Below are 27579 nucleotides of genomic sequence, written 5' to 3'. Positions count from 1 at the left end.
TATACCTCAACTATGAGAGACAAAATAAAAAAAATCCAGAAAATCACATTGTAGGATTTTTAAATAATTTATTTCCAAATTACGGTGGAAAATAAGTATTTGGTCAATAACAAAATTTCATCTCAATACTTTGTTATATACTGTTTGTTGGCAATGACAGAGGTCAAACGTTTTTCTGTAAGTCACAAGGTTTTTACACACTGTTGCTGGTATTTTGGCCCATTCCTCCATGCGGATCTCCTCTGGAGCGAGATGTTTTGGGGCTGTTGCTGGGCAACACAGACTTTTAACTCCCTCCAAAGATTTTTTATGGGGTTGGAGACTGACCTTGAAATGCTTCTTATGAAGCCACTCCTTTGTTGCCTGGTTGGTGCGTTTGGGATCATTGTCATGCTGAAAGACCCAGACACGTTTCATTTTCAATGTTCTTGCTGATGGAAGGAGGTTTTTACTCAAAATCTCATGATACATGGCCCCATTCATTCTTTCCCTTACACAGATCAGTCGTCCTGGTCCCCTTGCAGAAAAATAGCCCCAAAGCATGATGCTTCCCCCCCCAATGCTTAACGGAACGTATGGTGTTCTTTGGATGCAACTCAGTATTCTTTCACCTCCAAACATGAAGTTCTATTTTGGTTTCATCTGACCATATGACATTCTCCTCTTCTGGATCATCCAAATACATGTCTGGCACAGCAGGATTTGACTCCCTGGTGGCGCAGTGTGTTACTGACGGTACCCTTTGTTACTTTGGTTCCAGCTCTCTGCAGGTCATTCACTAGGTCCCCTCGTGTGGTTTTTGGATTTTTGCTTACAGTTCTTGTGATCCTTTTGACCCTATGGGGTGAGATCTTGCGTGGTGCCCCAGATCGAGGGAGATTATCAGTGGTCTTGTATGTCTTCCATTTTCTAATAATTGCTCCCACAGTTGATTTCTTCACATCAAGCTGCTTTTCTATTGCAGACTTAGTCTTCCCAGCCTGGTGCAGGTCTCCAATTTTGTTTCTGGTGTCCTTTAACAGCTCTTTGGATTTTTTTTTCTTATTTTGTCTCACATAGTTGAGGTATACCTATAATGAAAATTACAGGCCTCTCTCATCTTTTTAGATGGGAGAACTTGCAAAATTGGTGGCTGACTAAATACTTTTTTGCCCCACTGTAAAGTGAGGCTGAGTAACATGTACATCTGTGACATGAGCACACTGTGTGTCATCTGTACTCTCAATTGATAAGGTGTTTATATAAAATAAATGTGAAAAATCCGTGTATAAAATTAAACCAAACCCAGTTAACTGGTGGACTCCTGTCAGGAAAATTAAAGCAAACAGAATGTTCCTGAGCTCCATTTCAAGTACCTTAGCCAAAGTTCTGAATAATTGTTGTTATATAACAGATTGCAGCAGATTTTTTCAACTAATCTGTAATAGAATGCTGTTCTTCTGGATGCTTCTGTCACTTTCCATAGCAGTTGAACACTATATAATTTTTATTACATACATTTCATTATTAACTTTTCTACTTTTATAGATTGTATTATCACTTGTCACATCATACAATACCTTATTTTTTTGTGGCCATTCATTTCCACAAAATGACGCCCTAATCTAATTTAATAATGGATTTCCCATGATCATAGTTTTAAGCTTTTTCAACCGTTCTTTTATTTTTCATTTTATATATATTTTTTTCTTTTTGAGAAACAACGAATGCTTCTCACACATTTTTCCTTTGAGTAATATTTTGCAGAAGGAATATGTTGTAATTGCAACAGTGCTAACAATTTTGCAATATGGTGTATAGTACTGAGAATTGTGTTTATGCAGCTTCGAAAAGATTGTACAAGCAGTCAGATAATCTAGGTTTCACTTTGAGGTGTGAATACAGAATACTGTTTATCAAACTGAGAGCTAACTTACCAAATTCCTTCAAATATTCCTCCAGTGTGCAAAATTGTACTAGCTATTTTTTTACAGTACAGTTATGACATGCTGACATAACTATGCTCTGCACTAATAGTGCATTACTGTATACAGTATCTAAAATAAACAGACAGGACAGAGCAGTATTCTCTTTCAGACCCTAGCATGTGAACGTTTTAGTTGTAAGTTAAGGCTTTTTTTTTTTTAAATATATCATGAAAAAGGACTTTAATTTCTCATTTCATTTTTAAAGTGAAACTAATATATTCTAGATGTATTACATGTAAAGTTAAACATTTCAGGCCTTTTTTTCATTTCAATGATTATGGCAAATAGCTCATGAAAATCCATGAAGATCCAGTATCTCAAACTAATTTTAAATTTACTTTTTTTTCTAAGATAAATTAAAAAAGGATGAATAATACAAACATTCTAAAAAAATACGTTAATTCATGCGCTTAACACGTGTTCAAGTCTTATTTAGCACAAATTACTGCATCATCTGCATTACTGCTTGGCATGAAGGTGATCTGCTTGTGGCACTGCTGAGGTATTATTGAAAACCAGGTTGCTTTGACAGCAGCCTTCAGCTCATCTGTATTTGACAGTAGACCAAAGTATGAAATACTCAAAAATCTCCTGGTAGATGGTGGCGTGATCTTTAGATTTAACAGAGTGAACCAACACCAGCAGATGACACGTGAAAACTGTGAAACTGTGAAAACTTCACACTGGACTTTAAGCAATTGGATTCTGTGCCTCTCCATCCTTCTTTTAGATCCTTCCTTCCTTTCCTCTTTTGATTTTTATATAAAATTCACTTTAATCTGAAAAGACCACCAAAGAAGTTTGGCATTTACTCATCTTGAACATGATATTTTCTAATAATTCTAATTATTCTAAGAAATATTCTAATATTTTGAGATACTGGAATTTTGGTCTCCATAAGCCATAATCATAAAAGTTGTGGGGCACCTGTAACCTATCCCTATCCTAGAGGACTCAGGCACTAGGCGATGTAAACCCTGGATGCAGTGACAATCCATCGCAGGGCACAATCACATGCACAATATGGACAATTTTGAATTTATTAGCCATGAGTAGACAGGGCCTTGCTAGCAGTGGCAGTTTGGTGGAGATAAGTCTTAAATCATCACCCTTTTGCTCAATAAATTGTTGAGCCACCACTGCCTTTTCACATTAATGCTTAGAAACCAAACTGCATTTTTTCTCTTACTGTACCTCAAACTCATGACGCTTTTCATAGACTGGAATAATGAGCCGGGCAATGCATGTGATAAGCTCAAACCGTTCCGCTTTCCAGAGTCCTTCCACACATAGCTCCAGCTGCTCTACCAGAACATCCTGTTACACACACACACACACACACACACACACACACATACACACACACACAAAGCGAAGATAAATTGTGGTTTAAACTATTGAGACAGTCTATATAGCAATAAATAAAACATGTTGTTCAACTTGTCCTAACATAACTTTCTCCATTATCTCTTACGCAGATGTCTATAAGCTAGCTCAATGTCAGTGCATTGTCAGTTTGGTTTCTATTAACATTGAACATGTTTTACCTCACTGTAGTATACATCTTGCATGCCTGAGTCTTCTTTCATGGCAGCCTCCTCCTCTATGTTAAATGTGATCTTCTTAAAAGCTGCCAGACCACTTGGGAACAGTTCTAACAACCAGACAACAACAATACGCCAGGGTAAAGCACTGTATTAAAAGAATTTAAAAAACATATATATGAAATAAAAGCTTTGGACAGCTAATTTTCATACATTATAGTTTTAAATAGTCTATAGCAAAATATAGTTTGCTTATATTGGAATACAAATGTCTAAATACTACATATGGTATAAATTATAATCAGGTATAACATTTTGATTTCCGACTTGTCCAGTGTTGCTAGCCTTTGTGTAATAATTTGCCCATACTGTCAAGGCATGCAAACTTACTTGTAGAAAATATCATTAACCGATTACACTAAACTGTCAACTCCTAAATTCCAAACAGACGGTAAATATTTATTCATACTTGCCCTATGCACTATTAATGTAAACACAGTTATAGATTTCTTTTTAATGACAGGAAGAAAAGCCAACTTACTTTTCCGAAACAAATACTCTGCTACTAAAGCTGCAATGTGGACGTAACACATAGCTGCCTGTGGGAACAAAATATTACACAAGCAAAGTTAATCTAAATAAAGGTGCAACAAAGTCACACTTATTCTACACAGAAAATCATAATTTATGTCACTAAATGACAAACTGAGCTTTTTACACAAAAGTTTTTTTTTTAGAAACAGAAGACAGCAAGAATAAGTGAGAAAAGGTCATTATCTCAATAATCTCAACTGGTTCTTGTGCTTCTTTTATCTTCTTTTAAAGGCATAAAACATCAAGCTTTTCACCATACACTTTTGTACAACATTAGACTTGTTGGTGCAAGCATTTTTTAATCCAAAGTAAATACGCTTTTGTGCTACAAGAATAAAGGTCAACAAAATAAGCTCGGTAAATGATGTGCTATTAGATTACTGCTTCCTCACTACCCACCACGATGCTCACCACACATTACATATGGCACAGTTGCATATTTCGCACATCACAGAACTGTGAATTGCGACTTTGCACATTATTCTGCACATTGTCTTGCCTATAACTGGACATGGTTTTAACATTCCATTTCAACTCTTCTATACTTTATATTTTATTACATATATTTTATTTATTCTTATTTTTATTGTATTCTTATTTTTTTCTATTATTTGTACAAAATGTCAATTTCAAACTCTTTTTACAGCTAAAGTTTATTTCTATATTTTTTCTATATTTTAAATTTGTATTAAAAAAATCTCTTATATCATACTTCATACTCTAATTGGAAAAATCTAATTTTTAATTTTTTAGGTCATCAGCAGTCTTATAAGCATTTCACGTCATATCAAACTGTGTATGACTGTATATGTGACAAATAAAATTTGAATTCTATTTTAATTTACTGAACGACGGTACAGATAATATTATGGTTAAATAATATTTAAGACTTCAATATGACAGCATGACTGGTGGCAAAACTGCATCTTAAATTGTTTCCCATCTGAGGCTATTTGTTTTCTTATAGTCAGTGATGACCACATATCTGTTATTAAAGCCCTCATGAGGCTCAAGGTACCTTTTCTTCTTTTTCTTTCAATCCGTCATCTTTGATGATTATTTGAATGTGTAAAAATATGTAAATATATTACTATAGAAAATATATACATTACAAGGCATTTATAATATCGCAGGAAAATGAAAAATAATAATAATAAAAAAAACACACAGAGGAAACAGTAGAATGGTAAGAAGGTGCTTCTGGCTTTAGTTAACACATCAAACTGGTTTGGACATGCCCTTTGTGCAACGAGTGGAATGCAGAGAAATAGCATTGTGTACAAGACAAGTTTAAAACCATACTGAAGTATAAGTGCATAATATACAATACTACGCAATAAGTCCTTATTGGCATTTTACACAATGCAACACAATTTTTGTTCCTGGATAGTTAGTGTAATTTTCTAAATGCCTATTCTTGAAAAGAACACAAAATAGCTATAAATTCCCTTAAACCAGGTGACCAGAACATTAAGATTTCGAAAAAATCTTAAAGATTTTCATTAAGAAAACTGAGGATTTGTGTGTCTGTGTGTTTTTTTGGCTTTAATTTAAGTCAAAATGAACACAAAAGATTTAGAAGTCAGTAGGTTTTAAAGATTCCAAACACAGCCTCTCATCCGGTTCTCATTATAATTTATTTGCTAGCGGCTTTCAAAGTCCAGCATTTCCTAATGGAATTGCTCGCCTTGCTCCCATGTTATCTTTGAGTTTATCAAGCTTGAGAAACAGCCTGCAGCCCAGTATGTGATTATTTATAAGAGTCTCAGAGTGCTCCACATATTTTTCGGCTTTGCGATTGCAATAAACCAATGCAACAAAGCAAATCCAAGTGGCCTTCTCTTCCTCGACACCAGCTTTAAATTTTGCCTTAGACAGCTTAGGAATCTATATCTGTAAAAAAAACCCTGTTCCATAAGGCCTTATCTGATGTGCCCCTGGATATCGTGATAATATTGTATCTGGAGGTCCGTGGTAATTTGCATAAATAATAGGCTACATTTAGTTATTTATGTTATTTATGCAGTCCCTGTTATTCAGTATATACTTGCTTGGCAAAAAAGTCGCACACTGTATGATTTTATTCAATCACCTTTAGCCTTGATTACAGCACACAATGTGGTGGTCAGTTCATAAGTAAAAATGCTCATGCTTATACTCATGCTCCCAGAACTACTCTTTTTCCTGAAATACACCTGTCCTCAGGAAAAGAAAAACCACACTGATGTGATACCCTGGTCATTCAGTACATTCAGGCCATCAGCTGACTTCATTTTATTGCCATAAAACATTGTTGAGCCTAGACCTGACCACCTGAAGCAACCCTAGATCATAACACAGAGGGTTGTACAGTGGGCACTATGCATGATGGGTGTATCACTTGACGTGCTCCTCTTCTTACCTTGACCGGCCCACATCATCATTTTCCATTGATCCAATCTTTATGCTTCCTAACAAATTGAAGCCATTTTTCCTAACGAGTCTCACTAACAAGTGCCACACAGCCATTTAGTCCTAATCCAGTGAATTCCCATCTCATATGGAAATGCTCTTACTTTAAATATTAAACATAGCAAAATATTAAACATAGATATGTTTTTATTATATTTAAAAAAAATGTTTATTTTTGTTGTTGATATATGTTACCAAGTGTTTAAGTAACCTCTATTTATGATTTTTTTATTATCACATTTCTTCTACAAAGTTAACGGTTCAGCACCATCCTTCCAGTTATTGATAATGGGTTAAAAGGCTCTAAACCCAGTTTCAGTAATTGTAAATCTCCTTAGTTGCTTTCTTTGATTGATACAACCCAACAATTTGACTCTTTTGTATTGGTAACTTTGTTTTCTGGCAGGGCAGTGTATAATTTCAACATTATTTAATAATACCTATGTCAGTACTATATAGCTGTTCGATGAAAATATTAATACTGTAATGTATATTTTGCATCAATATTGTTTGACAACACACTAAATCGCCAACTGACTGAAAACAAATGGTCAAGCTCTTTCGATCTTGACACAGCACTGTGTATAAAGAGTATGCAAGTTAAAAAAACAAATTGCAACATTTGCAGTGTTGTACACAAAGTTTCATGAGAATTAACACTTATAACATTTGCTTGCACAACTGGCTGATATTTGTTTAAATATCCTGTTTCGCTGGAACCTATGGTTGTTTTGACACCTGCATTTTATTTTTTTTCCTTGTAAAGTGTGAAAGCTGTGTTTTGAGGCCACAAGCCGTCCAGAGAGTCAATAATCTAAAAAATGGTATTCTGTAGCTCACTACGTAAACACTAGTTATATATGGAGTTGTGCATTTGTTGGATGCAGTCTCAAGTACAATACTACTACTCCATATAAACATAATATCAAATAGCTAAGTATAATACACTTCTATAATACATCTAAAATAATCTATTTATTACTAATACATTATTTCTACCTAATATACTACATTTATTACACTGAAAAATATGTGGTTAGTCAGATTGAAGAAAGTAATTGTGAGGATCTTCTGTGGGTAACATAAAAAAGAGTTAATGTCATGTAATATATAATTATAGAACAGTTAGTTTCGATCTAGTATTCTAAAGGCATAGGTGGCTCAGTGGTATGTGTTTCGCATGTCACTGGCCCGTGCCCAAACCTCAGCCAGTGGATCCCAATGCTGGTCCCAAGTCTGGATAAAATAAGTTGCGTCAGGAAGGGAATCTAGTAATCTTATTAGACGAGAGCGATTCCACAAGTGGTAATTAATGGTATCAGCACTGTGATATTTAGCTATAGGTACAGTTAACTTAACTAATCGTTAAGAGACTGTTGGTCGCTATCATGGGTAAAAATAGGCCGGTACGGTCTGCAGTACTGAGGAGAGTGCAGCAATCTGGGAAAACCCACCTTCCAAACCAGACACAAAAGCACTCTTAGCAAGAAAACAGATCTGATAATGTTTAACACATGTTATAGATTAAGAATTTAAGAGTTGTTCTAAATTGTCTCTTAACTGCTTGTGTTGATTTAATTATGCCTAAACTGAGCTACAAAGCTAACTAACTTCTGAACCAAGACAATATACCAATCGATACTCTCTAAGGCACCCATGCAACTGAACTGAATTTGCTACTGACCTGATCGGCATAATAACGCTTCCATGAATGGAATGAAACTGTACTGTCACTACTGACATTGTGAAATAAAACGACGCTTCTGAATATTATGTACTATTATGTGAGTGTTAAAAATATTATATATCGTCCCATAAACAGATAGACACCGACCTATAGACATTGTCTATAGACATAGACGTATGCCTGACCTGCACTGTCTCACATTAACAGATACACAGCGGCCAGAGCACACCGGCACAAGGAACCATTTGTTCTCTCCAAGTAAAGTAGAAATAATATTCCTGCCATCTTGTTGTAATTGACACATTTACAGATGCGTGAAGATATCAATCACACGCAAAAGTGGCAAATGCACCTGCTGGACCATTAAACAGTGGGGGAAGTGATATAGCATTATCCACAGAGAGAAATACATGTCAGTATTCACAGTGACTGTGATAACTCGGGCAGCACCCTCGTGCCTACGACCACATTACAGCCGTGCGAATAGCCAGCACAACAGCACTACGTCTCGTGTGGTATTGCTTAATTATGGGGCAGAGGGAATCAATAGCTTAATAAAAGTAATGTTAATATTAAAGTCCACAATTCAATTATTAAAATCCAAAGATTTTTTTTCCTTTCAGTGCTACTGTAGATCACTTACAGTATATACACACACACTGTATATATACCTACCTCTGAAGTATCTCCATTTTTGAGGTGAGCTCGTGCCATGCTGTCCAACCAGGTGCGTCTGAGTTCGGGTGTGCTGGCGTAGGAGCGGGCCAGACTGTACTGCAGATCCAGCAGCATTTCTGGATCCTTTTCATGCTCACGCATTTGAGCTGTGGCCATCAGTACAGTACGGATGCGCATCGTGAGGCCCTTCACTTCAGTTGGAAAAGATGTCGACTAAACATGCACAAGCAGATTTTTACAGAAACAGTTATGACACAACAACATGCACAAATATATTCCCAAGAACATAAATGTAGGGTTACATTAGATAATGATGATGGGACATTTTCAGTTGTTAAAGGAAAATATTTCAATAACCATCCAATAATAGCACACTTCTATTCGTCTTGTCTCATAGCAGTTTGCACACTAATTCACTTAACCGCCTTTTGTTTTTTTTCTCTTAATTAGCAAGTCTAAAATAACTTAGTTTATCATGAAACAGAGATAACTCAGTTTGTCATGCAACAGAGATAACTCATGAAACAGAGATAGCTCAGCTTGTCATGCAACAGAGATAGCTTAGCTTGTCATGCAACAGAAAAACAGAAAAGTCTTTTGTCCTGATACAGTATCTTTTCCACCGCAGAGAACTTGCTGCATCTTAGAAAGCACTGACAATAGACTTTTCTTCCACAAATGTTAGATAAACATCCTGTTACTGAAAATTAAACCATATCAACTCATGGTAACTTCGCCATACAACACCCTGTAAACAATTTGTCACTATGGAAACATATTATAGTTGTTACTAAATACTAAAAATATGCATCAGGAGAAGTGCATCTGATTTGAACTACAGCGTTTAATGCTCTCTTGGCAAGCTGCTATCAAAAATCAATATCTGACCGCAGATTCAAAAAATTCAACATTACTGTGCTATCAGACACAATTAAAAGTGCATTACTGACTTGGGAGGTCTGATTCATTATTCAAGGAATTAAATTCATTTACTAACAAACACTTGGCTTTACATGGAAGATCTTATAAATTGCTTTGAAATTCCTTTCAAACCCCCTTAAATCTAACAATGAATCTAGTCAATGTAATGAGAAGTAACGTATTTGGACGTGATCTAGCGTGAAAGGTTTGTGATATACCTTCATGGCCTTGTCAGTGTTGGCAAAGTTGTTAATGATGGATAATGACTCCTGGAAACGTGAACTTCCTGTCAGGGCCACATCTGCAATTAGCTGACTCACAGCAATGATGATCTTCAGAGGAAGAAGAGCCAAAACAAACAAAGGAGAAAAGGTAAATATGGTTACATAACCAATCAACTATGGGCCTCTCTAACCAATTATGGATATTTTTGGGAAAAAATAGGTCACTGAAATCAAAACTTTTGGAAAACTGCATTCAACCCAGAGAAATATTTCTAAAAAAGCCTGTTTCATGGCTTCTCTTTAGGTTGTTTGTTAGTAGTAGTTAATATACACTATGTGTAAAATAATATATAGATTTCATAATGTTTTCGCCTTTTTATAATTTCCTTTTGTTTTATTATTATATTCTTATAAGTCTGTATGACTGACACTACACTCCTCCCGAATCTACTGCACAACGAGGCAGTAAACAGTAGTCCTACTTCATCAATATCCAAAGAATATTGAGCAGGGGGCACCCTTGTAATGTGCCCAATCCACTTCAACTGGCTGTCAAGCTTCTCATTATAGCATCTAAAGTAAACCTAGAAGCTTTGTAGAGGAGCCTTAATCCTGACTCATTTCAGGCTTGGATAAATATCATTTGCAAACAGGGACGTTGACTTAAATTGTGCATACTAGACACAACTTCAACCTTGACTACATATTAATCTTCTGTACATGAAATTCAGAAACAGAAATACAAACAGGACACACCCTTGTCAAAGTCTAACACCCACTTTAAGTGGACTTAACACCTAATCAAACAATACTCATTGTGCTCATACAGAGATAGGGTCATACAAAGTAGCAGCCCAGATACCCGATAATCCTGTAGTACCTTCAAAGGTAAACAATGATAACTTTTCTTATCTTTCACGCCCTGGGTGGAAGCCTCTGTGTTTCTCCTAAACTCTAAATTTAATGTTCAGATGGAATCTCCTTGTCAGAGCCTAAGCATAGACTTTTCCTGGAAGGGTCAACCCTTTAGCTTAATAGGGACCATCATCTCATTTTTTAATCAACAAACACTGTCTGAGATCTCCATGCAACATCCTAACCACATGTACTCAAAACAAATCCAGTGTCATCAACATCTCCAAAAGAAATACAAATCTCATCCACCCCTTAGCCCTGCAACTATGAAGGTTGTTAACCCAGAAATGAGCCTTGTGCCTCCTGTAGAGAGGAGATGCAGATTTTTAGCAGAGCTTATGCATGCGTGGAGTTACATTGCTGACTCAATCAACATACCTTTGCATGTGGAAACTACTCCCAGGTCAGGCTGCTAGGGTGGGTCCTGGTACCCTCTATCCAGTCCCTAAATGTAGGTTTTTTTATGTATTCTCTGATGAATTAATCATGTCACCTAATTGGCTGGTGTGTCAGTGTGTGTCATTTAAAATGTTTTTTTTTTCTTTGTGTTTTCATGTGGATAAAGATATTTTCAATATAATTTACACAATATTGGCAAAATCATGTGGATACTCATGTGGATTTTTGCATATCCCACACTAAAACCATTGGTGTAAATATTGAATTGTTTGCTGTTATAAATTGTTTGCTTTCTACTGTATTTTGGAATGTGACTATGAGAATTTGTGCCCATCCAGCCACTAGCAATGAGGCTGGGCGAGGAGGACTGGTGGGCAGCTGTTATTCCAATTTCAAAGGTATTTATCCAGTTTCTTCAGGCCAGTTGAGTTCATTCTCATTTAACTTTGGGCACACTGAGCTCACTTTTCAGGACTAGTCCTTTTTAGTTCCTGTCATAATGTTATAGCATATATATATATATATATATATACACACCATACTATTGCAACATAAAACATTATTGCCAGTATTGTGTAGAGTACCCTTGTCCTAACAGGACAGCTCTCTCCCCTTGGGACATGGCTCCACAAGACTTTTTTGGGGGTGTGCTGTGGGTTGCGGGGTGGGGCCTCCTTGAATCTGAATTCCCATGGGTGCTCAATTGGTTTGAGATCTGAAAAATTTTAAACCCAGGTCAGTGGCCTTGAGCTCCTTGCCTGGGAGGTCCCGTGTGAGGCAGGCTATGATACTGGGTGGTCTGGTGTCTTTCTATAACTGCCTGCATTTACTTTTTCGGTGACTTGTTGTGCACTGGCTTTTGCGTTCCACAGGCATAAATGAGCCTTAGGTTCCCATGCCTGAGCCACCAGTTTATCTGATATAAAATTAATAATCAATATTAAGGTGTTAATATTATGGCTGATCAGTGTATATATGTCTGTGTGAGAAAGGTATCCACATACGTTCGGGCATTTAATGTATAACCAAATATAGAGCCTTGGGGAAAAAATGATGTACAGCATTATCCTACTCATTACTATGTACATTACTGTGTTAATTTAGGTAGCACTATGCTATTTTCCAATCATGTATGTAAGTCAATAAGATACTTTAAAATAGTTTTTCTTAGAAAGTGCACAAAAGATTATACAATGAAGACCTGCTAAAGGCTTTGTTTGTCAAAAATGTAATTTTTCAGTAGAAAAAAAAATCAATCCCTACTACACCTGTAAGTGCATGCGCAAAAAGCTCTTCCTCTTGGTGTACTCAAAGTTGTTCTTCATTAGGAGGTAGAGCAGGCCTGCTGCTTCCCCACGTACATTCCCCAGTTTGGACATGCAGCACTTTAGCACCTCGTAACACAATGAGCCACACAAGGTCACACGGCCCTTAAAGAGAGTCACCTGAAACTGTACAAAAATATTAATTCTACTTATTTGTAATAAGGAATACCATAATTGTAACTTTTATATGTACACAGAATAAATGGTGTAAAAACATGTCTAAATATAAATAAAAATATGTGTAATTCACTATATACTGTACTTTAAGGACATCATTGGGTGTGTGCTCACCTTAGACATAAAGGCTCTTAGACATGCAAAGACATGTTTGATTGCCACTTCTGATTGTCCCACTCTTAGGAAGGTTAGATAAATATCAAACACTTTTTTCATCAGATTGTTGTGGCCATCACTCTCCAGAAGCTGGTTCTGTAGGGACGAGTTCACCCATGTTGTGCATGAGATTACATAATGAGCAGCAAAACCAATCCAGAGAAACTAGAAATTATTTGTTTTACCTTAAAGCTCTGAATGAAGAGAGAAAGTGTGTCCAGCACAACGAGACAAGCCTCAGTAGAGATGTTACCCTCCAACAGGGCCTGATGGTTTATTTCTGCTTCAGTGGAGCCACCACCTAAAATATCATTCAGTTGTGTTCAGTGGCATGGGAAAGTCTGTGCACCCCTAGTCAGAATTTCTGTTAATGTGAACAGTTAGGCTTTTGGAGGTTGATGAAATCACCTCCAAAACACATAAGGTAACACATTCCCTATATATTTTAAACAAAACCTTCTCATTTTTTATGTTATCAAAATAACAGAAAAGGACACGGGCCCGCAGCAAAACTTTGGGCAATCTGCATAACTAACTATGTAGCACTAGACAAGCTTGTAAACACTTTTTGTAATCAGCCAAGAGCCCTTTAGTTCTTGTTTGGGGGATTTCCTCCTATTCTTCCTTACAACAGACTTTCAGTTTTGTGAGATTCCTCAGCCGTCCTGTATGCACTGCTCTTTTGAGGTCTATCCACAAATTCTCAATAATGTTTAGGCCAGCAAATTATGAGAGACAAGGCAAAACCTTCAGATTGCAGCTCTTGAGGTCGTCCATCATGGATTTTGAGGTGTGTTTAGGATCACTATCCATTCGTAAAAGCCATCCTCTTTTTAATTTTAGCTTTTTTACAGATGGTGTTATGTTTGCTTTCCGAATTTGTTGGAATTGAATTTATTCCATTCTTTCATCTACCTGTTAAATGTTCCCCAGTCTCTTGGCTGCAATACAACACAAAAGCATTATCGATCCCCCTCCCCCCCCATGCTTAATAGTTGGACTGGTGTTCTTTTCAGCAAATTCTGTGCACTAACTTCGCTCAGTGCGGCCTAAGAGTTCTAGTTTAACCTCACTGGTCCACAGGACTTTTTTTCCACTACGCATTAGACGCAAGTTTTGTGGTGAGGATGCAGGAGATGTATTCTTCTGATGACTCTTCCCGGAAGGCCATATTAGTGGAGGTGCCCAAATCTTCCTGGAGTTCTTTTGCAGTCAAATGGGGAGTTCTTAATCACATTCCGAACCGAGGAAATCAGTACCTAAAAACACTTACACATCTTCTTATAGCCTTTTCCTGCTACAGTAAGTGCGCGTCAATGATTTCATTTTCAGAGTGCTCGGCAACTGCTTAAATGAATTCATGGCTGCTGATTGCTGGGACGCGGTTAGAGGAGTCTGGGTATTTAGAAAGCTTTGTAATTTGTATCACCTGACCTTTCCAAATGATGACTGAACAAGCCATGATCCTAACAGGCTAATAAAGAGTTGCATCATATATGCACTTTGCTGCATAATGTACACAGCTTTGTGACCGTGCTAAGCATATTTCCTTCCCTGTTCTTTTAAGAATAACGCTTAATACCTGTGTTGAGGGTATGTGAGGACTCCAGGGTGTTGAACTGCTGCAAGCTGGCCTGCATGAGGCTGGAACGTCCACGCATCACAGGCATGGTTTGAGACTTCCTGTCTGCGGAGAAGGCCCTGGACACCCAGGATTCATGACACCTACACAGACATCAAATGTACATACACACACACAGTATACAAAAAGCCATTTTACAAACTACCCATTAGAAAAATTTATTATTGTGACAAAACAAAATCAAGAACAAGGTTATTATTGTTCTTACCGGTTTATGGTTCTCCTACCAGCATAACGAAACTGTACAAGAGAAATCCTGCCCAAAACATACCAGGCATATGATTAGAACAGGAAGAATAGAAAATTATGCATGAATTTTACATGCAAAACTTTACAATAGTAAACTTGAGTTATCAATATTACAGTGAACACAATAAATAGATATAAAAAAGATTGGGAAACAGACTCGTGTTTTAATAAATTATCCAAAGAAACTATTAACTTCTATATAAACACAGATCTGAAAGATTTATATTTCTACAACCGAAATGCTTTGAAGCATGGCCGTTTCCTCAGTTTGACCATGAAATAAAGTGACACTGGTTTACGCTCCTTCCTCTTGCCTTAGCTTTAGAACCTTACTGTAGGTATTTATAAAATTTATGGAGTCCTAGGCTTCTGCACGCTAGCTTTCTATGTTCCGTGTCTGGACAAGTAGCTGTTGTGTGAAAAGAACCAAAAGCAAATGACAAGCCAGACAGCTCCTAGTCTCACAGGTTCCCAGCCAATAACTGAAGATTGCCAACTCCACAAACTAAGTTGTGAAGATTGCCAACTCCAGGGTTTCAGTTAATTTGCCATACCTACTGTATAAGTGTAAATTGATCTCTTTGCAGAGCTGACAGACCATGTTGGACAGAAATAGGCTTGAAACAGGAGGTCTTGGAACACAATTGGCCAAATCGATTACCATTTCTCTATCTACTGTATCACTGCCAATGTAATGGCGGACGCTGAAGCTCATTGCAACCACTGTTGGGGATAACAGGCCATGACTCCCCTTGCTAGTGATGTTACTGATTTGGCATCTGGGTTTACTAGACATCATACCAGACATGTACTAGATACACGAGCACTGTAGACCACGATCACACACAACTTAGCACAGTGGGATGTTCACAAGGAGTCATTGTATGCAAGTAAAAAATGTTTACCCATTACTTTGTGAAAAAGATTTTTGCAACACTGTCAAAACCTGTCCAGCCCCCATCTATTCCACCTGTGCAAGTGGCTCCATTAGTGCTTGATCTAGTTCCTATTTTTGACTGCTAGGTGCAATAATAACTATGAAAGCTAAGTGGGAAAGCGGGCATACTGCATCTTTGATTAGATCGATAGACACAGAAATATTTTATTGATTCCAAAGGAAATTCCAGCAAATGTTTTTATTCCTTTACCAAAACAGGTCAGTAGCATTTAAATGGAATTTATAATGTATTGTGTTGTGAATAAGGGATTTTCAATATTCAAATGAATAAATGTTCATTTAAAAAATAATTGTTGCATTTGTTGCATGTGCATTTGCAAAAATCAAGCAGCATGAAGAAACAGGCTCTCTTGAAGACCTTCCCAGGAAGGCAAGACCAAAACTTACCCCTGCAGCAGAGGAGAAGTTACCAGCCTCAGAAATCACTTACTAACCACACCTTGGATTAGAGCTGTTTTTTACAAGGTTTTATAGATCATGAGTAGCAGATACAGTGGTGTGAAAAACTATTTGCCCCCTTTCTACATGGCCCTGTGTGAAAAAGTGATTGCCCCCTTGTTAAAAAATAACTTAACTGTGGTTTATCACACCTACAAAGTTCAATTTCTGTAGTCACCACCATGCCTGATTACTGCCACACCTGTTTCAATCAAGAAATCACTTAAATAGGAGCTACCTGACACAGAGAAGTAGACCAAAAGCACATCAAAAGCTAGACATCATGCCAAGATCCAAAGAAATTCAGGAACAAATGAAAACAAAAGTAATTAAGATCAGTCTCATCAGTCTGGTAAAGGTTATAAAGCCATTTCTAAAGCTTTGGGACTCCAGCAAACCACAGTGAGAGCCATTATCCACAAATGGCAAAAACATGGAACAGTGGTGAACCTTCCCAGGAGTGGCCGGCCGACCAAAATTACCCCAAGAGCGCAGAGACAACTCATCCGAGAGGCCACAAAAGACCCCAGGACAACATCTAAAGAACTGCAGGCCTCACTTGCCTCAATTAAGGTCAGTGTTCACGACTCCACCATAAGAAAGAGACTGGGCAAAAACGGCCTGCATGGCAGATTTCCAAGCCGCAAATCACTTTTAAGCAAAAAGAACATTAAGGCTCGTCTCAATTTTGCTACAAAACATCTCAATGATTGCCAAGACTTTTGAGAAAATACCTTGTGGACCGACGAGACAAAAGTTTAACTTTTTGGAAGGTGCGTGTCCCGTTACATCTGGTGTAAAAGTAACACAGCATTTCAGAAAAAGAACATCATACCAACAGAAAAATATGGTGGTGGTAGTGTGATGGTCTGGGGTTGTTTTGCTGCATCAGGACCTGGAAGGCTTGCTGTGATAGATGGAACCATGAATTCTACTGTCTACCAAAAAATCCTGAAGGAGAATGTTCGGCCATCTGTTCGTCAACTCGAGCTGAAGCACCCAAGCTGAAGCGATTTTGGGTGCTGCAGCAGGACAATGACCAAAAACACACCAGCAAATCCACCTCTGAATGGCTGAAGAAAAACAAAATGAAGACTTTGGAGTGGCCTAGTCAAAGTCCTGACCTGAATCCTATTGAGATGTTGTGGCATGACCTTAAAAAGGCGGTTCATGCTAGAAAACCCTCAAATAAAGCTGAATTACAACAATTCTGCAAAGATGAGTGGGCCAAAATTCCTCCAGAGCGCTGTAAAAGACTCGTTGCAAGTTATCGCAAACGCTTGATTGCAGTTATTGCTGCTAAGGGTGGCCCAACCAGTTATTAGGTTTAGGGGGCAATTACTTTTTCACACAGGGCCATGTAGGTTTGGATTTTTTTTCTCCCTAAATAATAAAAACCATCATTTAAAAACTGCATTTTGTGTTTACTTGTGTTATCTTTGACTGATAGTTAAATGTGTTTGATGATCAGAAACATTTTGTGTGACAAACATGCAAAAGAATAAGAAATCAGGAAATAGTTTTTCACACCACTGTACATCTCAACATTAACTGGTCAAGGGAGATTATTGAATATGTTGGATGCCTTCAGCATTGCTTTACAACATCAGGAAAGACCATGGAGTTAGAAAGTGATGCCAAACTTTTGAGTGGTACTGTCCACTATTTAGGAGTTCCTGCTAAGGTTCACCACCAGGGAATGTTGTCAATTCTTACAAAGGAAAAAAAACACACATGACCTCCACTAGCTCTGAAAGAAACAAAATTCAATAGAATCACAAGGTAGGTTGGTTTTACAACTATTATAAACTGCACACATGATGTCACAGGCCAAAAGAAAGGACTTTGTTATGAGGAAATGGGTCAATGGGAAAGCTCCACTACGTAGTTCCTCTAATCAGTCTAGAGCGATGATTACGTTTTTAACCTTGTGATTTCTTTCATATTTTGATCGAGCCAATCGATCCACAAAACCATTTTTCATAACCTTTTTCCTTTTTTTAACCCATATTTAGACATATTCCCACTATCTCCATAGCTATCTATCTATGTAGCTCTCACTTCATATATACTAAAAGTTTAAGGTCAAAGTGCTTACTTTCAGTAGTGAATATTTTTGAAAACTTGTATAACATGCCTTAATATTACATATCATAACCAAAAAAAGCTGTTGTCTTTTATTAAAAGTTACAGACTTTGATTAATCACAGCAACAAAACTAATGATGAGCCACACCCATCATTCAAGATATGACAGGACTTTGCCCTTTAAACAGGCCTGTTATCAAAAAATACACTCCACCATATTGCACATACCAAAACAGCATTCTGCCATGAAGAGCTGATAGCCATAAGGTTTACTCAGCAAAGCAGGTTAAAAACCAGTACTGCATTATATGCAATATATCTGATTGTAATACCAGATTCTAATGCTTTCTCTTTAAGCAGTTTGTATTCCACATATTAATAAGATATTCCAATAACACCGTTCAGTATGCTGTTTGCTTTAAGTAGCAAAAAGAAAAAGATCAGTCAAATGTATTCAACATTGTGACTCCAGCAGTTCTTGATCTAATGCATTATTATTTATTTATTAATTAATTAGTTTTACCGCTTCAACTCATTACACCTGCCCTATATTGCCACTAGTACTTAACTGTGTTGTGAATAAGGGATTTTCAAGGGATTTTTAACCAACTCAAACCTTCGCCCCAGGATATACTGTATGTACCTCATTCGAATTTAATTAGATGTCTGCATGCTTATTACTGTTAGGATTAACAATAACTGAGAAGGCATTACTTATAAGTGATGATTTAGGCTGTCTATTTATGAATAATTCTTTTTATAATAAAATAATAATAATAATAATAATAACTAAATAATGTAAGTACTTAACATTTGTTGTACAGTACAGTATATACTGTATACATAGTTAGCATGATGCTAACATTCCTTAAAAATAGGCAGCAACATTCAACCAATCAACTAATTAACCAAATAACAACAACAACAATAATAATAATAACAACAGTAATAATAATAATTTTTTTTTTTTTTTTTTTTTTTTTACCTCTGCATTTGAACTAATGCAACAATTAACGAACTGGCAAAAATGTAAATTTCACATGAAATGTATCTTATCCAGTTACATTTAATCTGCGGTATAAAGGCCACCTTAAGCTTTGAAGTTAAATTTTAACCAATACAACCTATAGAATATTGTTATGGCTAGTTGCTGTACTTCCTGTAATATATAGACATTTGGGTGACGCCTTATCAAGAGCAACTTATGTTCTCACCTCATTATAGAGCATAGAGTCATGGGATTTGAACCTGGGACCTTAAAAACCATAGTCCAATAACCAACTGAGCTAACTATGACCCCCTTTGACTAGTTTAAAATAGTATACATTTTGGACAAGTATAAAACCCTCCTGAAATACTTTTGCATCTTTAAATACGATCTATTTTTATAAACTAAACAAAGACCAGATTACAGTTTAATATCCTTTACTATGGACATCTAGACAGTTCCATAGACCTCAAATCAAGCTTTTTTTTACCACAAGTGTAAATAACAAAATAAACAGTTGTTGTTAAGGTAGAATGAATGAACCCTTCCCATATTAAACAAAACATTTATAAGATGTTGATGCTTGGGAGAGATTATTCATTATTCCTAAATTATAATCTCTGTTTATACTCCTGGACTCTTCTTTCAAATGCCACAGACTCTCTTTTATTCCTATCAGGGAGTGTCATATTCATAAAAATGAAAGTGTAACACATAATGCTGTACCAGTTTTTTTTCCCCCATAACTACACACAACTACAAGGTGTGGCCGTTTAAACAAGGACTTTGCATGCCTGTGAATGATTGAACAACTTCAAAATACTTTCTTGATTAAGCAACTCACTCTAAGAGACTGAGGAAGTTCATAATGTCCTGCGGATTGACTTTGTTCCAGTAGGCCAGCAAGGTATCTGAAAGGAAACAACAAATGCATTATAAGTTAAAGGTTGAATTAAAGCTAGCTGATGTCTGTTTCCCATAAATAGCATTATTACATACAAAATACCATCAAACATAAAGTTAATTCCTGTAGAAACATTGGTTTCTGCTGTACTCTTTCTACTGGATGTTTATGGATCAATACAGTATGTATGTATTTATGTATGTATACATGCGTGCATGCACGCACATATGTACAGTATGTCTGTATGCATGCATGCATGCATGCACATGTATTCATGTATGTATGTACTGTATTTATCTACTGCATCTATCTAGCTATAAAAAGATTGTGCATGAAAAAAATAATTTGCCATTATACAATCAAACAAAGTAGCTGGCACTGACCCTCCGATACAGTCTTTACAATGTGCAGGAAACACAGCAGCAGTCCTTTGACCTCGTAATGACCAAGGCGTCCTATGGATGGAAGAGTGCTCATTGTGGAGCCACGTCTCTGTAACTGAAACAAAAACACTGCATTATACATGGTTTAAAATATTTTATTATTTGGTTTTGAACGGATTTGCTTGGATTTGGACGAGCTACAACATATTTACTAGGCTGTACTCTGTACTCTGATTTATTCCCTAATTTAGTCTTCCCTAATTACTTTTTCTATTCATGTCCTCTGGGATAAGATAATGTCCCACAGGAGTGCAGAAGTGCAGATAAAACATTATATTAAAACTTAAAAAATGTTGGATAAATTTTATTTATAATCATTGTCTTAAAGCAGGGATCTCCGAATCCAGTCCTGGAGGGCCAGTGTCCAACAGAGTTTATTGATTCTTCTTCTCAAACACAGCTGATTTAACTAATCTCTTAATTACTGGATTCAGTGGGTGTGTTTAGGTGTTGGGGAATTACAAACTGTGCTGGTCACTGGCCCTTTCAGGACTGGATTTGTCCTGCCTTGAAGTGACGCTGTGGATGTGCTGAGTCTGTATGGAACATGGTCTTTCCCGAAGTTGCGTTAAGCCTACATTACAGCACAGTAAAATTCTTTTTCCACATATCCCAGCGAAACTGGGGTCAGAGCGCAGGGTTGAAAATGGTACAGCGCCCCTGGAGCAGATAAGGTTAAAGGCCTTGCTCAAGGGCCAAACAGCGGCAACCTGGGGGGAGCTGGGGTCGAACTGCCAATCTACTGATCAGTAACTCAGTGGGGTAGCCCTCTGAGGCACCACTACCCCAAAGTAACAGATTAGTTCTGATGTGTTCCTAATGCATAATAGTTTGACTCTTAAATTCTTTAACTGAGATTTTTCTGTTCTGCACCACTGACTAGAGTGGTATCTCAATGTGTTAAGGTTTTGGGTCACTGATCAGAAGGTTATTGGTTCAAGCCCCAGCTCTATCAAGCTGCCACAAGTGGGCCCTTGGGAAAGCCCCTTAACCCTATTTGCTCCAGGGACGACATATCATGGCTGACCCTGCCTTCTGAGCTGGGACATGAGATGAAAAGCATTTCATTGTGCTGTAATGCAAATAAAGACTTAACTTATGGTGATGAATTTACAGTACATAAAAATAATACACTACTGCTGATGTGTTGTTTGTGCTGTGACTAATAAAGTCATTTTTTTTCTCGAGCAGTTAAATTCTCTTGACCTCTCACATGGCCACATGACCTCTCAACAGAATAAAATGATATACAAGGGTGAGTTAAAAATTGTCTGCACTCCAGTCATATTAAAACTTCTGTTGGCTGCACTGACCTATCAGCACTTTTCATTAAAGTCTACTGTCTCTGGACAAGGATTCGTCACTAAAAGCCTAAGCGTAAACGAGTACAGAAAGGAAACATCCTCAATTGGCGAGGTTGAAGGAAAAGTTCAAAAGTCAACCATCATTTGGAGAATTGATGCTTACATTATTATAAAAAATGCTTAGAAGAATTTTAAAAAAAAATCTGATGCTTATTGAAGACCTGAAGCCCATGCTTTGATTAATTACAGAAGAAATCCAAGGCCATTGTAAATCTTGCAAAAACACTTTTCAATGAGGGAACACTAATGTATTTGTCATTAGTTAAAATATTACAGACACAGTACAGTGCAGGGCAGATACGCCCTGTATAATAATAATCTTACATATTTGCATAATGATAATAAACAAAGTTTATATCTCTTATTTCACTTTTTTTGCAATCAATGTGACCTATTCATTGCTACTCTAGAAAACTCACTCTAACCTCATTAATATCTGGTGTTCCAGGATCTCCGTACAATGAGCTTCGCGAATCTTCTTTCCTTAAATGTCCATTCACTGTGGCCATCCCGGCTATAAGAAAAAAACATCACGTCACTTAAGGTTTTCACTGGGATTGAGAAATATTGTTTTAAATAAAAACATTACACAATTCTGTACTTTAAAAATCCCAAATCTTAATTTTTTTTTATTTTTAAACTTGCAGTTCTACTCACTTGGTTCCTTTTCAATGACTGTACTGATACGCCGTGGGTCTAAGCTAGCCATGGACACATCATCTCTGCACTGGAGAGACAGTTCAGAAAAATGATAATAATTTGAGCAAGTAAAATATGTTCTATGCTTACAAAACAGCAAATATGTACTTTTTCCAGGTACAGTAATAATACACACCAATAATATGTGAAGTCAATCGAAATATGATGTTCTGATTAAATGCACGCACTTTTTCAGTGAGGAAACTATAGATTATAAAAAGGGTTACATATTTAATGACTGATTACAACAAGTTTAATTTGTTTTATTCCTCACAGATTGATCACTTACTCAATTAATACATTTGACCACCATAATTTGACTGCTATACTCGTACTGTGTATTACTCTCACTCACTCATCATCATTACCGCTTAATCCTGTATTTAGGGTTGCGGGGGCCTGGAGTCTATCCCAGGAGACTGCGGGGTACACCCTGGACAGGGTGCCAATCCATCGCAGGGCACACATACACATACTGTACACAGACTCATTCACACACTACGGGCAATTTGAGAATACCAATTAACCTAACCAACATGTCTTTGGACAGTGGGGGGAAACCAGAGTACCCGAAGGAAACTCACCAAGCACGGGGAGAACATGCAAACTCCATGCACACGGAGATGGCAATCGAGCCTGGCCGTCTCTGTGTGTATGATCATCTGTCATCAACTGCACCTGTTTCTCACTGGTTCATGCCTTACGTTAAATATTTTTTACACTTGAATAATGCATAGATCACTGTGTGGCTTAACAAACCAAACCATTCTTCTAAAACTGGTCAGGTACAAGGACTGAACTAAAAATGAGAGCCAAAACTTGCCAAAAGCAGATAAAAGGCCTGGAGGTGGTTTTGAGTGTTACATTTGCATTTGGTAGCTGTCTACTCGAATTCTCGACATGAGCTCCAAATAGGTGACTATAAAAGGGAAGGAGGCCATCATTAAGTTAAAAAAACTTCAGGGAGATCAGGGGTAGCTCAGTGGTGAAGGCACTGGAATACAGTTCGGAAAGTCCCTGATTTGAACACCACAATATCTAGTGTCACTGGTGGACCCTTGAGTAAGGCCCTTAACCCTCAACTGGTTAAATGTATAATGAGATAAAAATGTAAGTTGCTCTGGAGAAGGGTGTCTCTTGGATATGAAATAAACCAGCAATCAGATTGTTAGCAATAACATTGTGAGTGGCCAATATAACAGTTTGGATTATTCATAAAAAGAAGGAATTAACTGGCAAGCACAGAAAGAGGCCTTGAAATGCTAATCAAAGGTTTTGCACTTTTATAGAATAAAACTGTGCTGTGGCCTTTCAATTTCCAAATTAAGAGTCCAAAAATGTCTATGAATCATTATCTTAATACATTCACAATAATAATCAATACGAATACCTCAGGTTTGATAAAAGAGTTATTAAATCCAGAAGAACTCCCTTGTTGAGATTTATCAGTATCAAAGTGTACACTCAAGAGATGACTGTGTGAAGTAAATAAAGACGCTTCATATCAAGGTGCAAACAAGGCCAGATTAGACTTTGCCAGAAAACTTTGCCAGATTCTTTGGACTCTGAAGGACCCAATATTCACTTGTACCCAAATTACAGGACAATAAAAGTATGGAGAAAGAAAGTAACATCTCATGATCAAGAGCAAACCACATATCAAACACGTTGGAAACATGGTTATGGCATAAACGAGTATGGCTGCCAATGGAATCTGGTCACTTTTTATAGTGTTTACTGAACCTGACTGTTGATAAAAGTAGCAGGATAAAGTCTGAAGTGTATAGGGCAGATTCAGACAAATTTCTTAAAACTGATAGGACACTGCGTCTTTTTGCAGATAGATAATGACTTAAAACAGACAGTGAAAGCTACCCAAGGAAAAAAAAATGGCAAATTCTTTAATGGCCAACTCAGTCACATGCTCTCAACCCATATTATATATCATATATATATTATTGTGATATCATATCAACTCATATGAGCATGCCTTTCATTTACTGAAGACAAGACAGAAGGCAGAAAGACACACTGACAAGAAGAAGCTGAAGACATCTGTAGTGAAAGCTTGGTAAAGCATCTCGAAGAAGGAAACTCATCATGTCCATGGGTTCCAGATTTTAGACAGGCATTGACTGCCAAGGATTTTCATTCGAGTATGAAAGGAGATCCTTGTGTTTGTAATTAAGTTAGTTTGTTTTTTGGTTGGTCCGGTTGAGGAGTTGCCACAGTGGACCATACGATCCACACACAATTTGCCACAGGTTTTACGCCTTGAAGCAACCCTTTCAATTTACCCGGATTTGGGACCAGTACTGCATCCAGCTGAGGTTTCGGCATTGGATGGGAATTGAACTCAGATAGGTTTCCGCATGGCAGGCGGGAAACCTACCTCCAAGCCACCAATACCCATGTTTGTAATTGTATTAGCATGTTCCATTAATTACATGTAAGTTCCCAAATTTATGGACCGGACTATAATTAAATTTCACATTCAAAATATTTTAAGGAAGCAATAACTTTGCCAATGTCCAAATAATTGTGAACTGACTTTATATAATGTGTTGCAACCGACAGCAAAATTCTAGGATAAACCAATGGCCTTTCTGTTCTTCAGTTTCTTATTAAAGGTAACCTTTTTTTTTGCTTGTTTGTTTTTTAAGGGTGTGGAACTGACTCCTTCAGACCACTGCATGCACATGCGCACACAAACACACACTGCTGACAAGTCATTTCCATAAAAATAAATGAGCCACTCAGTTTATATACTGATCTATTATTTATATTTACAGTGGGATTATATAGACTGGTAGGTTTGTTTTTATTTTAAGGCTACTAGCTATACATTCATTTCGAAAAACTTTTTACCTCAATGTCTAAATAATCCCTGTATGGCCACAGCAACCATAATAATCTGATACACATTTGTTTGATATTTTCCTGACACTCTATACTTTTGGATAAACAGCAATAGCTTACCATGATGCCAAAGCCAGATCTTGAAGGTTGCCTGTTGGCACTGAGCTGATTCAGGTTTTGGTAGAGCAGCTCGAAGAGTGGAAGGTAGAGCACACATATACGGGCCTGGTGATGCTGTTTAGGGTTTAAGCAATCAATCAATCAATCAATCAAATAATAATAATATTAATAATAATAATAAGCACTAATGAAGCACCTTTCAAGACCATTCAAATACTAAAGAGCACAGAGGAGACCCACTCAGACATGAGGATGACTTATGCAGTACTGTGGCACTTACATGCAAATAAACAAAGCATTCTTACTAATCATTTGTACAACTTCTAATGTTATGTTCAGCACCATCCCTTCCAAGGATCAGCATTCAATGATGGATAGTCTGCTCAAAGGTCATAGTGTCACTCATGAACACTTCACTGTTCTCAACAAAACATCTCAAAATGCATCAACAGTGAGTCATTTCTTTATCTCATGAGACTAAAAAACATTGACTCAATGCTGGAATGAAAGTTTCACTATCTAAAACCATCTGGCTGTGGCTATGAAAGATGCTGGCGTTGTCTGATGTATAATTTAGAAGTTCGTAACTGGCAGTTTACTTTCGTGCAGGCTAATTGAAAGCTGACATCTACATTGGGTGAGTTAGGCGTATTGTTCGGATTACCTGAACTATAAAATGCACAAACACAATTACCCCAACAGACAGAACATGCTATGTATCCAGTTCCAAAGATTTAGAAGGTTATGTACAATAGACTGAACCAGCTATTTGCATAACAGACAGTTGCTTATCTGTGTCCTGGTTAAGAGTTTGTTCGACAGTCATCTGTACAACAGTGTAAGCAGCGCTTGAGGTTTATTTGTCTGGAGTATGAGATCACACGCAATTTAGAGATATACATGTAAATATAGATGGAAATCTCTCGAGAATTATATAAAGAAAAAAAGCAGCAAAATTTGCATTATGGATCATAATTTCTAGATCGAAAAATAAAATATTGTGTATCAAAATCTCAATATTTATGCTGCAAATACATATAATTTTTTTTCTCTTAAATGCACCTTCACTCTCACTTTTTTGGCAAGTTCTACTGATGAGTTTTGGCTGATAGTTTCTCCTTGGTCATTCTTAGACTTAAAAAGGCATACACTTTAATCATCTGTTGGTCAACAGGAATTAACAGGATGATGGGACAGCTGAACCTCGGACACTTGCAACATTTTGGGTTACATTACAGAAACACTTACTATACCTTAAATATACAGATATTATAATTTTACTTTGATTTTATGATTAGACTCTTTTTTATTTATTCTTCTTCTAAAATACAGTAAAAGAGTCTTAACACAAAAAAATATATTCTGGTCTTGGTTTGTTTGTACATATTGATACTACTATTTCAATTTCGCTAAAATATAATGTAACATACAGTATTTAATAGTTTAATTAGTTTAACCTAAACATACTGTACCAAGTTTTACCACTGTCATTTACCATTACTTAACTATTTATATAGTTATATATTTATATATAATATATAACCATTATATATTTAAAGTGAGTGGAAATTCCGCTCTTAATTTAGATTTTATATGGACGCAGGAAAGTAAAACACATTGACTTCCTATATAAAATGTGCTTTTTGCATTTTGGACATGCTTTGTCTGTTTTTGGTGATTTTTTTGACCTTACATACATAGTCAGTCATTATTTTTTATATTTGCCTGCTTTAAGTCTATAGAGCTTAAATAAGATTATTGGATTTCCCCTAATAAACGCTTTCAGACTA

General features: G+C 36.8%; 1 protein-coding gene across 2 annotated transcripts in view; it reads right to left on the bottom strand.

The window, feature by feature from the left end:
* Positions 1-27579, bottom strand: part of dock11 (dedicator of cytokinesis 11) — an 82479-nt gene that overhangs the window by 10977 nt on the left and 43923 nt on the right. For both annotated transcript variants that reach the window (XM_053515088.1, XM_053515168.1), the window contains 15 exons: positions 25790-25903; positions 22769-22838; positions 22537-22625; positions 20688-20802; positions 20245-20311; positions 14889-14936; positions 14621-14763; positions 13224-13339; positions 12997-13134; positions 12649-12831; positions 10061-10174; positions 8919-9134; positions 4053-4110; positions 3515-3621; positions 3162-3284 (listed from right to left, as the gene is read on the bottom strand). In XM_053515088.1, coding sequence (XP_053371063.1) covers positions 3162-3284; positions 3515-3621; positions 4053-4110; positions 8919-9134; positions 10061-10174; positions 12649-12831; positions 12997-13134; positions 13224-13339; positions 14621-14763; positions 14889-14936; positions 20245-20311; positions 20688-20802; positions 22537-22625; positions 22769-22838; positions 25790-25903 — 1701 coding nt within the window. The remainder of the gene's footprint in view (positions 1-3161; positions 3285-3514; positions 3622-4052; positions 4111-8918; positions 9135-10060; positions 10175-12648; positions 12832-12996; positions 13135-13223; positions 13340-14620; positions 14764-14888; positions 14937-20244; positions 20312-20687; positions 20803-22536; positions 22626-22768; positions 22839-25789; positions 25904-27579) is intronic.

This window comes from Clarias gariepinus, chromosome 1 (genome assembly GCF_024256425.1).
Source record: "Clarias gariepinus isolate MV-2021 ecotype Netherlands chromosome 1, CGAR_prim_01v2, whole genome shotgun sequence".
Classification (NCBI taxonomy): domain Eukaryota; kingdom Metazoa; phylum Chordata; class Actinopteri; order Siluriformes; family Clariidae; genus Clarias; species Clarias gariepinus.
The sequence above is the reverse complement of the archived record's forward strand: the minus strand, read 5'-3'. Positions and strand labels throughout refer to the sequence as shown.